Raw genomic sequence first — 15,786 nt, forward strand, 5'->3', positions numbered from 1 at the left:
CTGAAACCCCATTTCATTGCTTCATATTCCAGCCTTGTTTAAAATGATCAAGACTTAATATGGCATGATTCCACCAATTGTAACCTTCTCCATTACTTTCAAAGGGGTACTTTTATTTTGAAGGTGAACCGCAAATTCCACTATTGTGCCTAATCCTTATTGTGGCGAGCTTCACAACACATCACCCGGTCAGGATTTTTTAGCTAATGTCGGCCGATTCCGATATGTTCACTGATATATCGTGCATCCCTAATATAAACTCGTAAAAAAAAAGGAACTTCCCTTTTTCAGGCCCCTGTCTTTCAAAGATAATTAGTAGAAATTCAAATAATAACTTAACAGATCTTCATCGTAAAGGGTTTAAACACTTTCCCATGCTTGTTCAATGAACCATAAACAATTAATGAACATGCACCTGTGGAATGGTTAAGACGCTTACAGACGGTAGGCAATTAAGAGGAGGCATGAGGCACCTCAGTACCTCCAGGCTCTGATCAGGCCCTACACCCAAACAAGGGCACTGCGTTCATCCACCTCTGGCCTGCTCGCCTCCCTACCACTGAGGAAGTACAGTTCCCGCGCAGCCCAGTCAAAACTGTTCGCTGCTCTGGCCCCCCAATGGTGGAACAAACTCCCTCACGACGCCAGGACAGCGGAGTCAATCACCACCTTCCGGAGACACCTGAAACCCCACCTCTTTCAGGAATACCTAGGATAGGATAAAGTAATCCTTCTCACCCCCCCCCCCCCCTTAAAAGATTTAGATGCACTATTGTAAAGTGGCTGTTCCACTGGATGTCTTAAGGTGAACGCACCAATTTGTAAGTCGCTCTGGATAAGAGCGTCTGCTAAATGACTTAAATGTAATGTAATGTAATGCATGAGGACTGCAGACGTGGCCAGGGCAATAAATTGCATTGTCCGTACTGTGAGACGCTTAAGACAGCGCTACAGGGAGACAAGACGGACAGCTGATCGTCTTCGCAGTGGCAGACCACATGTAACAATACCTGCACCGGATCAGTACATCCGAACATCACACCTGACAGGTACAGGATGGCAACAACAACTGCCCGAGTTACACCAGGAACACACAATCCCTCCATCAGTGCTCGGACTGTCCGCAATAGGCTGAGAGAGGCTGGGCTGAGGACTTGTAGGCCTGTTGTGCCTATGGGCACAAACCCACCGTCGCTGGACCAGACAGGACTGGCAAAAAGTGCTCACCGGGGGTGATGGTCGGATTTGCATTTATCGTCGAAGGAATGAGCGTTACACCGAGGGCTGTACTCTGGAGCGGGATCAATTTGGAGGTGGAGGATCCGTCATGGTCTGCGGTGTGTGTGTCGCGGTGTGTCGCAGCGTCATCGGACTGAGCTTGTTGTCATTGCAGGCGATCTCAACACTATGCGTTACAGGGAAGACATCCTCCACCCTAATGTGGTATACCCTTCCTGCAGGCTCATCCTGACAAGAACCTCCAGTATGACAATGCCACCAGCCATACTGCTTGTTCTGTGCTGGATTTCCTGCAAGACAGGAATGTCAGTGTTCTGCCGTGACCAGTGAAGAGCCCCGATCCACCCCCCCAGAAATATCCGGGAACATGCAGGTGCCTTGGTGGAAGAGTGGGGTAACATCTCACAGCAAGAAGTGGCAAATCTGGTGCAGTCCATGAGGAGAAGATGCACATCAGAACTTAATGCAGCTGGTGGCCGCACCAGATACTGACTGTTACTTTTGATTTTATCCCCCCCTTTGGCCACATTATTCAATTTCTTAGTCACATGCCTGTGCAACTTCCTTGACAACAGCTCTGTGCTGCTCCATGAAGTGCAAGAAGTAGGAATGCCCTGACTGCACTGTAAATGGCTAATGCAGACGTCAGATTGACCATGCAGCACCCAGATGCACAATGCACTTCTCTCTCCAGAATGCACTCTCTCCTGCCAATTTATGCACATTCATTGTTTCTTAACATCGTTGTGTGAATTGTTTGCATTTGATTGTTAGTCTATATCAATTCCCTATTACATACTGTATTTGACATCATTCCCCTAATTCCGCTCTAGTCATTACTATGAGCCCGTTCTCCCAAATTAGGTTGCCACCAACCTGTGAACTTTACTACCCCCCTCTTTCTCCCCACTCTCTCTGTTCTGTGGATTCTAGTGGTGTGATATGTGCACATCCATAATATCACTTCTCTACATTTCTACCCTGCAGGTATCCTGGAGACGATTTGGGATAAGCACAGTGTTACGGCTGCCACCCCCCCTCCCTCTCCCACCTCAGGAGAAAGCGGTGAGAATGTGGGCTATAAATCAGGGGGCACATTTCATTCCAGAAAGTTGTTCACACCCTTTACGGATCTGATTAGATTGTATAGGTTATGCTACTGCTTTCACCCACCCAGTCATCTTAGATCTACAAGGGGGAGTGAACAATGGGGGAGGAGAAGAGACAACTGTGCTAAGTGTGTTTGTGAAGGTTGTATGACAATGTGTGTGTATTTGAGAGAGGGAGCGGGACTGGGAGAGATGATGTTAACCCGGCCTTTCATTTGTCCTCATCCCCCCTCCCTTTTAAGCAGAGTTGCTGGGCAGTCTATTGCAGGGCACCCATTACTCCAAGCTGCTATCCCAGCCCATCCCAGCACTGGATGATGACAGTCAACAGTTGTGCTCCCTAGCTCTGGAGTGTCTGGCCCATCTATTCAGCTGGATCCCCCTTTCTACCAGCATCACCCCTTCCCTCCTCGCCTCTATCTTCCACTTTGCCCGTTTTGGCTGTGACCTGCGGGTCAAGCCCAAGACTCCCCCTTCCATCTACTCGTCGTGCTCGTCCAATGGCGAGCATGCTCCCCCTGCCAATGGCGGAGGTCGGCCCGGGCATCAGATGGGCGGCAGCGGGCAGGTGGACAGGTCGCGGCTGGGAGTGCTGGCCATGACGTGCATCAACGAGCTGGTGTCCAAGAACTGTGTGCCCCTAGACTTTGAGGAGTACCTACTGAGGATGTTTCAGCAGACCTTCTTCCTGCTACAGAGGCTGACGAGGGAGAACAACGCGCACACCGTCAAGAGCCGGCTGCAGGAGCTGGACGAGAGGTAGGCCCACACATGGAATTAAATAGAACACATACAGTACACAATGCCTTCAGAAAGTATTCACACCTTTCTACTTTTTCCACATTTTGTTGTTACATGGTAGGATTAAAATATATATATTTTTTTCAATGATCACAACACTAAAAATACACTGCCAAAGTAGAAGAAAAATTCTAACATTTGGATTAAAAATATATGTATATATGAGAAATGTATGTGTGTGTGTATATGTAGATGTGTGTGTATATATATGTATGTATATGCATTTTTTTAAAGTATTTAACCCCCTGAGTCAATACATGTTAGAATCACATTTGGCAGTGATTACAGTTGAGTCTTTCTGGGTAAGTCTCTAAGAGCTTTCTACACCTGAATTGTGCAACGTTTCCCCATTTATTATTTTCAACATTCTTCAAGCTCTGTCAAATTGGTTGTTAATCATTGCTGGACAACCATTTTCAGGTCTTGCCAAAGATTTTCAAGCAGATTAAAGTCAAAACTGTAACTCGGCCACTCAGGAACATTCACTTTCTTCTTGGTAAACAACTCCAGTGTAGATTTGGCCTTGTGTTTTAGGTTATCATCCTTCTGAAAGGTGAATTAATCTTCCAGTGTCTGGTGGAAAGCAGACAAACAGGTTTTCCTCTCCGTTCCTTTTCTTTTTATCCTGAAACTCCCCAGTCCTTAACAATTACAAGCATGCCCATAACATGATGCAGCCACCACTATGCTTGAAAATATGGAGAGTGGTAAGTACTCAGGACATAATGTTAATTGCTTTGCCACATTTTTTGCAGTATTACTTAAGAGGTTAAGTGCCTTGTGGCAAACAGGATGCCTGTTTTGAAATATTTGTATTCTATACAGGCTTCCTTAATTTGACTCTGTCAATTAGGTTAGTATTGCGGAGTAATGTAGCGCCAATGTTGTTGATCCATCCTCAGCTTTCTCCTATCACAGCCATTAAACTCTAACTGTTTTAAACTCGCCATTGGCCTCATGGTGAAATCCCTGAGCAATGTCCTTCCTTTCTGGCAACTGAGTTAAGGACTCCGTTATCTTTTGTAGTGACTGGGTGTATTGATTAGGGCAGACCCCATTTTTAGTCAACTGGTCGATTGTTTGTTTGATATGCTTTTGGTCGACGGAGATTACTTTAGTCGAGCAGAACGCAATGTTTTTTCTTTCTTTCATGGTGAACAGGACACCTGTCTGATTCGTTGTGGAGGCCACGGGGATGGCACAGTCCATCTAAGACATGTGATATTGAAATTGTATATGGTTGCCTCATACAACCGCAATATGTCGGATAAAGCAATTTCACAGATTTGGCTATTTTTAATCTATGCTATGCTGTAATAAAAGCTTTACTGCTTTTTTCCCGTTAGAACAAACTGGTATTACTTATTTATTTAGCGTTTACACTGTTCCAAATAGGCAGAAAAATTATATTGTAATCTAACAGCACCTGTTTGTCACACATAATATGTACACAGCTCTCACTCCTGTACCTTAATTTTTCTTGCTCTCCTTATTGTTATTATTACAATTATTATTATCATCGTCATTATAATAAGTAATGTCGTTATCATTAGCAGGCTACTCTTTAGCCTTGTATAACCAAAATCGAGCTGTTGGCCTAAGAGGGAGTCCTGTTTAGTCTTAATACCGTAACTTACTTAGGCCTATATTTCAATATGTAAGTTACTGTATCAATCAATTAATTTGTTCATGCCATCACACAGAATACGGGACATTCATGTTTTGAAATACAATCAAGCATTTTAGTTTTAAAATTAAATAACTAAGGGAGCTTTCAATAAATGGCCAAAACAATAAATAAACCACAATTCACAAATGCATGCTACTCTTTTTGTCTGCTGTATCAAAGGCTTTATATATTAATTATTTTGTAGGCACAGACTCTCTGGTACACTTATTTAGTGGTTGCAATGTTCCAAATGGTCCGAATTTTTTAAAATATTGTAATCTAACAGCAACTGTTTGGCACACACAATACACATGCAACGCTTGCTCCTATACCCTCCCTTTTTCTTGATCTTCAGTAGGTTCCACAACTAAGTCAAATGTCTTCCACAGATCTGACTTCCCCTTTCCCCCCTGAGCAACCAGTAAACATTTGCCCGTTTCAAATGTATTTTTCACGTCCTCCGCATCCAATTTGCTGTCGACATTACTGTGTATGGAGTTAGTTATAATTTATTGATGTAATTGATCGCATGCGATGCACGTAAACAAATGAGAGTTTTCAGTAACAGAACTTTTCAGTCAGAAATAAGAAACGTTGTTGCAGCTTCAGTACAGACGGTGCAATAAACACTTGCTGTATTTGGGGATTTTTCCCATTCTTCTCTGCAGATCCGCTCAAGCTCTGTCAGGTTGGATGGGGAGCATTGCTGCACAGCTATTTTCAGGGCTCCAGAGATATTATATTGTTTCAAGTCTGCGCTCTGGCTGGGCAACTCAAGGACATTGAGACTTGTCCCGAAGCCACTCCTGCGTTGTCTTGGCTGTGTGCTTAGGGTCATTATCCTGTTGGAAGATGAACCTTTGCCCCAGTCTGAGCTCTTGAGCAGGTTTTCATTAAGGATCTCTGTACTTTGCTCCTTCATCTTTCCTTCAATCCTGACTAGTCTCCCAGTCCCTGACACTGAAAAACATCCCCACAGAATGATGCTGCACCACCATGCTACACCGTAGGGATGGTGCTAGGTGTCTTCCAGACGTGACGCTTGGCATTCAGGCCACATAGTTCAATCTTGGTTTCATCAGACCAGAGAATCTTGTTTCTGATGGTCTGAGAGGTTCCTAGGTGCCTTTTGGTAAACTCTAAACGGGCTGTCATGTGCCATTTACTGAGGAGTGGCTTCTGTCTGAACACTCTTACCATAAAGGCCTGATTGGTGGAGTGCTGCAGCGATTGTTGTCCTTCTGGAAGGTTCTCCCATCTCCACAGAGGAGCTCTGTCAGAGTGACCATCGGGTTTGAAACCACTGTGTTCGTGGAGACCTTGAATGCTGCAGCTGTTTTTTGGTACCCTCCCCCAGATTTTTGCCTCGACACAGTCCTGTCTCGGAGCTCTATACAGACAATTATGCACTGTCAACTGTGGGACCTTATATAGACAGGTGCGCCTTTCCAAATCATGTCCAATCAATTGAATTTAAAAATCAAGTTGTAGAAACATCTCAAGGATGATCAATGGAAACAGGATGCACCTGAGCTCAATTTCGAGTGTCATAGCAACTGGGTCTGAAAAAGTATTTCTGTTATTTAATAAATTAGCAAAATGTTCTTAACCTGTTTTGCGTTGTCATTATGGGGTGTGTAGATTTGATGAGGAAATAAAATAATTTAATCAATTTTACAATAAGGCTGTAAATTAAATAAATGTGGGAAAAGTCAGGTGGTCTGAATACTTTGACGATGGCCAAATTGCAATATTCAATCAATTTTTTACATATTAAATAGCAGACTACACCAAATGGCATTGCTTTTAGGGGTGGAGTTGATTATTCTGATTTGGAGAAGTACTTTAATTACATCATACTTACACTTTTTGTTTTTTATCTAAAAATAGAAATATAAACACAACATGTAAAGTATTAGTCACATTTTTCATGAGCTGAAATAAAAGATTCCAGAAATGTTCCATACTCACAAAAAGCTTATTTCTCTCAAATTTTGTGCACAAATTTGTTTAAATCCCTGTTAATTAATGAGCATTTTAGCCTTTTTTCAAGATAATCTATCGAATTTGGCAGTACATCCAACCGGCCTCACAACTGCGGACCACGTGTAACAACGCCAACACAGGACCTCCACATCGAGCTTTTTCACCTGCGGGATCATCGGTGTAATAAAGCCCTTTTGTGGGGAAAAACCCATTCTAATTTGCTAGGCTTGGCTCCCCATCCACCCATGGCTTTGCCCCTGCCCAGTCATGTGAAATCCATAGATTAGGGCCTAATAAATGTATTTCAATTGAATTTCAATTTCTTTATAAGAACTGTAACTCAGCAAAATCTTTCAAATTGATTCATGTTGTGTTTTATACTTTGGTTCAGTATAACATAACTCACTGCTTAAATATAACAGGTCATCAGTGTCGTTTTCACAAAATATTCTGGTTCTCTGTTTGCATAGTGTTTTGACGGCGACATCAGATGTGTATCATGGAGACAGAAAAAAAAATAGATGCTTTTTCCACGTGTCTCTATAGTCTTTTTAAATAGTTTGTTAGACGAAAGTTAATATTTTGAGGAAATAAGTGTAATCTATATTGAAGTGAGCCTTTTTGTGCTGCTAACACATCTTCTGGTGCATCAAATACTTTGTCAGATACTTCCTTGATGCCATTAAGTGCATCGGATTGCCTGGCTTGTCAGCACAGGTAGACTTTTTAGAAGGGGCTGGGGAAGGCTTTAACAGAGGCTTTGAGAGGAGTGGTCAGTGCTTGACTTGGATATAAAGAGTACCGGCACCTATTTCAGTCCACTTCAAGTCTGCTATTTCTGTTCAGTGCAGAATTTGAATACCTCAGCCCCTAGAATCAAATTAAGTAGCTGGCCAATGCATTCACGATTTGGTTATTGGTTCAGAAATTTAGCCAGAGACCTCAATATAAAGTAGAGCCTGACCAATATGGGGCCAGGTAGCCTAGTGGTTAAGAGGGTTGGGCCAGTAACCGAAAGGTTGCTGGTTCGAATCCTCGAGGCAACTATGTGAACTGGCCTTGAGCGAATCACTCTGAGGCAAATGAGTAAAAAAAAATACTATGTGAACAAGTCTTCCAGCCATGGCCTTGAGTGGTCCTGAGGAAATACAGCATTTGAATGTCACTTTATCTTTGCATAAACTAAAGAGGCTAGTCTGCTAAAAACAGTCCTTTCTCATTCCGTGCATTCCCAGGGGAGAAAGTCGCAGAATCCTTACAAGATCTGCACACTCGTTCCGGTCATGTAGGCCTAGTAAACGCATGCTCTGAAGCAAGAGGGTTAAGAATGCAGCAGAGATAAAGGATACACTTTCTTTACCTTAATTTATGGATAGTTAAATATGTTAATGTAAATATCTCTAAAGTACCTGTTTTTAGATTTAGTTAATGTTAAGTGTTAAACAATATACTCTACAAGTACTTTTTTTTTAATGAACATTTTGTTTATTTTGAGCAGGTGATCCTATTTTAAATGTGTTTTAGAAAAATGTACACGTCTCAGGGACAAAAAGGCATTCTAGTCATGGAATGACAAAAACTACTATCTGAAATTATACAAAACCTTTTTCTCCATCCATTGTAAAGGCAGGTATCATCTGTAAAAGCCCAAAACAGGCCAATATCAGTCAACCAATATATCAGTTTGACTAATGCAAAGATATATGTGGCACTCTCTCCCTCTGTCTGCAGTTATGTAGAGAAGTTCACTGACTTTCTGCGCCTGTTCGTCAGCGTGCACCTTCGGCGGATCGAGTCCAACGCTCAGTTTCCTGTGGTGGAGTTTTTAGCCCTACTTTTCAAGTACACTTTCAATCAGGTAGCACATCCTTTCAGCCATTTTGTTTACTTTCTACATTTGCCTTTACGCTGCTCACAGGGGCTGCTGACACTAAAATATCCTATGGAAGTATGCGCGTACTACAGTATCGTATACCGCAGTTGGGGAAAGATTAGAGAAAAAGACAACTCTGCAGCAGGCCAAGATGGCTTCCATAATAATATTACCTAGAGTTTGACTGTTGAGGAATCAGAAACCTCTGTCATGTACTGTAGAGAAAATAACTGCTCTTCTGCTCTATCGTTCTAGCCCAACCACGAAGGCTATTTTGCCTGTTTGGACATCTGGAGTATCTTCTTGGATTATTTAACCACTAAAATCAAAAGTAGGCTGGCTGACCGAGATGGTGTGCTGAACAGGTACAACTGAATGGATGTAATGTCACTTTCAGTGTTGTTCTGGTTCTACTTGTATATAAAGCAAAGGAGTTTGGATGTACTATCAATAATGCCTTCTGATGTGTGAAACATTTATGGATCAGTGTCTGTAATGCAAGGTTCTTCAACTTTGATCTTGGAGAGCTACTGGTTGTGCAGACTTCTCCCAGCACGTCACTTGATCAACACACCTGATTCAAGTAATCAACTAACCATAGCATCCAGTCTGGGATATTATTAGTGGAGTCAGTCTTACTGAAGGGCTTAAACGAAAGCCTGCACACCCAGTAACCCTTGAGGGCCAGAGTTGCTTTAATGTTTTAATATGGTTCTGTCTTTAGTTACTAGCCTCTTGTATGATGCTGCTTCTTCTATTGGCTGCTAATCTGGCCTCTTGTGCGGTCCTACAGGTATAAGGACGCTTTAGTGCTGCTATTAAGAGAGGTTCTCAACCGAATCCAGTTCCGATATAACCAAGCCCAGTTAGAGGAGCTGGATGATGAGACCCTGGATGATGATGTAAGAGGCTTTACTTCTCGCACTGCTTTCGTCAGTTGTGCTGAGAATTATATTTGTCTGCACCTTTATTGCCTAGTGTGTTAAAGGAACATTTTGATGTCCCCATTATCACATATATTACAACCGTGTATACACATACACAGACTGCTTGTTTTTCCTCAACCTGTATCAATAGTTAAACTCTTTGTGCTTACCATAGCAACAGACTGAATGGCAACGGTACTTGCGGCAGAGTCTGGAGGTTGTTGTCAAGGTGATGGAGCTGCTGCCGTCCCATGCCTTCGCCACGTTGGTGAGTTCTCCTTGTTTGTTTTTATTCCTGGAAAATCCCAAAAAAGGTCAACACACTGAAATGCGCCTAATTAATAAAATGTGGATGATTTTATCAGTGGTATTCTGCACATTGATTGTGCAGGCCTTTTTTGTCTGGTTCATGTATCACCTTTCACCCTGCAATAGTTTAATGTGATGTGCTTATGACAACATGATGTTGTCTTCAAGACAAAACGCCTGACAAACATTGATTTTGGAGTTAACTATTTCTTAAACCCCTGACTCCTGAACAATTTATCTCTCTCTCCCAGTTCCCTGTCCTTCAAGAGGACTTGGATGTGTACCTGGGTTTGCAGCAGTTCATTGTCACTTCAGGAACAAGTGAGTGAACATTTTTGCATGAGACAACATTTTATTCATCATATGCACATAATACAGAGGAGTGTTAACGGTCCAATGAAATGCTTACTTGCTCTCGGCAGTAAAGTGGAAAAAAAATACATATACAGTTTACATACTTAGGTTGGCGTCATTAACTCGTTTTTCTACCACTCCACAAATTTCTTGTTAACTATAGTTTTTGCAAGTCGGTTAGGACATCTACCTTGTGAAAGTAATTTTTCCAAAAATTGTTTCCATACAGATTATTTCACTTATAATTCACTGTATCACAATTCCAGTGGGTCAGAAGTTTACATACACTAAGTTGACTGTGCCTTTAAACAGCTTGGAAAATTCCAGAGATTGATGTCATAGCTTTAGAAGCTTCTGATAGGCTAATTGACATCATTTGAGTCAATTGGAGGTGTACCTGTGGATGTATTTCAAGGCCTACCCTCAAACTCAGTGCCTCTTTGCTTGACATCATGGGAAAATCCAAAAGAAATTAGCCAAGACCTCAGAATAAAATTGTAGACCTCCACAAGTCTGGTTCATCCTTGGGAGCAATTTCCAAACGCCTGAAGGTACCACGTTCATCTGTACAAACAATAGTATGCAAGTATAAACACCATGGAACCACGCAGCTGTCATACCGCTCAGGAAGGAGACGCGTTCTGTCTCCTGGAGATGAACGTACTGAGAAAAGTGTAAATCAATCCCAGAACAACAGCAAAAGACCTTGTGAAGATGCTGGAGGAAACAGGTACAAAAGTATCTATACTTTAAAAGGAGTCCTATATCGACATAACCTGAAAGGCTGCTCAGCAAGGAAGGAGCCACTGCTCCAAACCGCCATAAAAAGCCAGACTACGGTTTGGAACTGCACATGGGGACAAATATTGTACTTTTTGGAGAAATGTCCTCTGGTCTGATGAAACAAAAATAGAACTGTTTGGCAATAATGACCATTGTTATGTTTGGAGGAAAAAGGGGGAGGCTTGCAAGCCGAAGAAAACCATCCCAACTGTGAAGCATGGGGGTGGTAGCATCATATTGTGGGGGTGCTTTGCTGCAGGAGGGACTGGTGCACGTCACAAAATAGATGGCATCATGAGGATGGAAAATTGTGAAAATATTGAAGCAACATCTCCAGACATCAGTCAGGAAGTTAAAGCTTGGTCGCAAATGGACATTGACCCCAAGCATACTCCAAAAGTTGTGGCAAAGTGGCTTAAGGACAACAAAGTCAAGGTAGTGGAGTGGCAATCACAAAGCCCTGAGCCCAATCCAATAGAACATTTGTGGGCAGAACTGAAAAAGCATGTGCAAGCAAGGAGGCCTACAAACCTGACTCAGTTACACCAGCTCTGTCAGGAGGAATGGGCCAAAAGTCACCCAACTTATTGTGGGAAGCTTGTTGAAGGCTACCTGAAACGTTTGACCCAAGTTAAACTATTTTAAAGCAATGCTACCAAATACAAATTGAGTGTATGTAAACTTCTTACCCACTGGAAATGTGATGAAAGAAATAAAAGCTGAAATACATCATTCACTCTACTATTATTCTGACATTTCACATTCTTATAATAGTGGTGATCTTAACTGACCTAAGACAGGGAACTTTTACTAGGATTACATGTCAGGAATTGTGAAAAACTTAGTTTAAATGTATTTGGCTAATGTGTTTGTAAACTTCCGACTTCAACTGTGTGTGTGTGTGTGTGTGTGTATAATATATATATATATATATCTCTCAGCTAAAGTTTTTTTATTTAGGCCTTTTAGCCCAGAGATGTTGTACTTTTTTTGTCACTCAAATATCACATTAATACACATTAGAAATGGCAAAGTGTATAGAATTGCAGAAAATAAGCTTTAAATGTACAAAATTCTCTCCACTAACAAGAGGGGTGTGAACAGTTTGTGTCATGAACAGTGCTTGTGCCCGTAAAAATAGGCGTGTGTGTGCAGGGGGGAGGCACAGGATGTAACCCAATGCTGGCAGGCCCCCCCCAAGTGAAAACGTTTGGGAACCCCTTCATTATATGATGCGTTCTCAGAACGGGTGAGCCTAGTATGGTGTTATTTTTAGCCCGCTACATTCGTTTTTACTATACCGTCCCCTCTAAATCGTATGTAGTACATTTAGTAGTAATACACAGTATGTTAGATCCATCGAGGAACTTTAAACTGCAGACCGTCTCCTCTGCAGCCCCGATGTGGGTGGAGGTGTGTGAAAGTCTACACGCCCCTTTCAGTCTTCATGTTGCTGCCTTAAAAATAATTAAATACAAATGATCTACACAACCAACTCCACATTTGAAAAGTGAGAGTACATTACAGAAATGTTACTAATTAATAATATAATAAAAAACGAAGAGTTAAATGAGAAGTTTGCTTTTTTTACAACCAAATCTAATTGTTTTAATGTAATTGGTATATTATAGAAGGGTGCTGACTTTTTTGAGATTTCCCTTGTTTTTGAGAAACTTGCCCAACCAGTGAATCAATTCCTCATCCAGGCCCTTCCCCCCTCTGCATTGTTGGGAAGGGCCTGTAAGCATTTCACTGTTTCACCTGTTTACGAGCATGTGATTTTAAAAAAATATTTAAAAAATTGAATTGACTTCCTCATCCTCGTATACAACAAGGATGAGGAAGTGATTCGCTGGTTGGAGAATGTTTCTCAAAAAGAAGTGTCTAGACCCAGGTGTTCCAAAAAAACATACAAAATGCTCTAAAAACACCCAACTACATCCTTTTATAAATGGAAATGTTCTGAGTATACTGTGCAGGTCTTTAGATGTTGTACACATGAAATTGTTTCATTCTGAACTTGACTGTTTTCCCTATCCAGTTGTTCCATCTCTCTGCTGCTAAAATGGACGGAGAGGTGTCACAACTAAATGCAATATAACGTTGCGGATAAAGTTTGGAATTTCATGTATACAACATGTAAAGTCCTGCTTAACTACACTGAGGGCTTTTTTGTTTCTAAAAGGACATATTTGGGTGTTTTTGGAGCCTTTGAGCCCCAAACTGCACAATGAGGATGAAGTGGTTCACTGGTTGCTCAAAAAGAAGTGAAATTGCAACAAAAAAATCTGGACCATTCTATAACATGCCATTTACATGACAAATTTAGATTTGGTTATAAAAAATGCTAAATGATCCTTTAATACTTGGTGGAAGCACCTTTGGCAGCCATTAAAGCTGTGAATGATTTTGAATAAGATTCTACCAACTTTGTGCAACATACTGTATATCCATTGTTTTTGTCAATTGTTTAAGCATAGTAAATTTGGTAGGTAATCATTGATAGACAGCAATATTTTAAAGCAGATTTACGTGCGGGCGGAGACTTGACTAATCAGGAACATTCAACACCTCCTGGAAAGTCATGCTGGTGTGACTGTTATTGCCCCGCTGAAAAATACAACTTTATCCCAGGGTTAGGTTTTGCGAACCAGGCTTCTCTAAAACGGGAAGCCGGAGGAAATTCTATGACAAAAAATCTTCTAAAGAGGGGTCGGAACCCAATGTAAATCAGTGACGCTTCGCAACACGTCAAACCAATCAAATTCCTTGCTTGGGCGGAGATCCAAAGGTGCTGAACAGACTTGTGCCATAGGAGCAACAGTTCATGAGGAACAAAAATTTCAACAAAACCAGCACTGGTGACAAAACATTTTAGAAGGTTTGCAGCATGCTGGTTTTCACAGGATTTCTCTGTTATTTCGAGATTGTGCTAAAGCTACAGCAAGAAGGGAGAAATGGTCTAATATGCTTGTCATTTCAATTTCAAAAATTTTAGGGTGAAGGCTCTTCATAAAGAACTTTTCATAACCAAGTTTTTGCTCACCTGCTGTACAGTGGTGGTCAGCTTGAAACATGTTGTGATTACAGATTTCATTAACAACAGGGGAGGGGGGGTTGCATAGGGGGTGTATCTATTTAGCAGCCTGATGGTCTGAGGGTAGAAACTATTGGCCAGTCTTCCAGTTTTTGCCATGATGCTCCTGCACTGCCCACGTCTGAGTGATTGAAGTGTTGAGAACAGGTCATGGTTGGAGTCCCTGATGATCTTCTTGGCCTTCCTGCGACACCTGGTGTCCTTTAGGGCAGGCAGTGTGCATCATCCACAAAAATAATGATGATGCATCAATGCTGCAGACATTTTTGGTACCCTTCGCCAGCTCTGTGCTTCGACACAATCCTGTCTCAGAGCTCCACGGACAATTGCTTCGACCTCATGGATTGTTTTTGCTCTGACATGCACTGCCCGCGTCTGAGTGATTTGAAGTGTTGTACACTTATATACACAGGTGGTTCTTTTTTTTACCTTTTATTTAACTAGGCAAGTCGGTTAAGAACAAATTCTTATTTTCAACGATGGCCTACCGGGAACAGTGGCCTTGTACAGGGCCAGAACGACAGATTTGTTTTACCTTGTCAGCTCGGGGTTTTGATCCAGCAACCTTTCAGTTACTGGCCCAATGCTCTAACCACTAGGGTACCTGCCGCCCCGTTTACCTTTCCAAATAATGTCCAATCAATTGAATTTACCACAAGTTGTAGAAACATCTCAAGGATGATCAATGAAAACAGGATGCATCTGAGCTCAATTTCGAGTCTCATAGCAGTGTCTGAATACTTATGTAAATAAGATTTTATTTTCAGAAATTTGCACAAAAAAATCTACGAACCTGTTGTCACTTTTTCATTATGGGGTATTGTGTGTAGGCTGATGAGGGAAACAAATGATTGTATACATTTTGGAATTAATCTAATGTAACAATGTGGAAAAAGTCAAGGGGTCTGAATACTTTCCTAACGTACTGTATCTACCTCAATTACATCATACCCCTGTAGATTGATCTGGTACTGGTACTCCCTGTATATGGCTCCATTCTTGTGTATTTTATTCCTTGTGTTACGATTTTTCTTTTAATTATAATTTGTTTAACTCTGCGTCGTTGGGAAGGGCAATGTTCCCTCTAAACTGTATGCGTGCGCAGCTTCTTTCTTCCTTTAGGTCAATGCTGCGCAGAGACGCAGGAGATTGAACGTTACTGAGTTCGCTCCATTAGTTTGCACTATATAAGTCAAAGGTTTTTTTGTGATAAAGTCAACATTATATCACCCCCTTTTCAATGCAACAAACAAACAAATATTTAACTTTGCAAGATTGAGTCTGGGGTTTTGTTGTAGGCAGAGCCAGAGCGCAGCGGAGTATAATTCTATTGGCGAGGGTAGCACAGACTTTAAATCACCCTCGCGTGAATGCGTTTTTCAGATCCGTGCATGTGCACATTTGTTTATATTCTTTGCTAGTTAGCGATTTATTAGCCCAGTCGTAGATAAGTATCGGTCAACAACGGCGGGTTACTGCTTCCAACAAGATCACAAAACGTGTAGGCTACATTTCAAGCCATCTTTGAAAAGCCAATCAGTTAAAAAGCGTATGCCTTAATTAAAGGGGCGGTGTTATATTTTGACAGGCTTGAATATGCAGATAAACCAATAGGCAGAAGAGAAGCCTACATCGTCTAA

At 41.6% G+C, this 15,786-nt stretch overlaps 1 protein-coding gene across 1 annotated transcript in view; it reads left to right on the top strand.

Annotated features, from left to right (window-relative positions):
- xpo6 (exportin 6) overlaps positions 1-15,786 on the top strand; it is a 62,269-nt gene that overhangs the window by 20,143 nt on the left and 26,340 nt on the right. The window contains exons 6-12 of the mRNA XM_029635214.2: positions 2,227-2,304; positions 2,594-3,107; positions 8,536-8,662; positions 8,933-9,042; positions 9,471-9,579; positions 9,779-9,871; positions 10,164-10,233. Of these exons, the coding sequence (XP_029491074.2) occupies positions 2,227-2,304; positions 2,594-3,107; positions 8,536-8,662; positions 8,933-9,042; positions 9,471-9,579; positions 9,779-9,871; positions 10,164-10,233 (1,101 nt within the window). The remainder of the gene's footprint in view (positions 1-2,226; positions 2,305-2,593; positions 3,108-8,535; positions 8,663-8,932; positions 9,043-9,470; positions 9,580-9,778; positions 9,872-10,163; positions 10,234-15,786) is intronic.

Source organism: Oncorhynchus nerka, linkage group LG26, assembly GCF_034236695.1.
Source record: "Oncorhynchus nerka isolate Pitt River linkage group LG26, Oner_Uvic_2.0, whole genome shotgun sequence".
NCBI lineage: Eukaryota > Metazoa > Chordata > Actinopteri > Salmoniformes > Salmonidae > Oncorhynchus > Oncorhynchus nerka.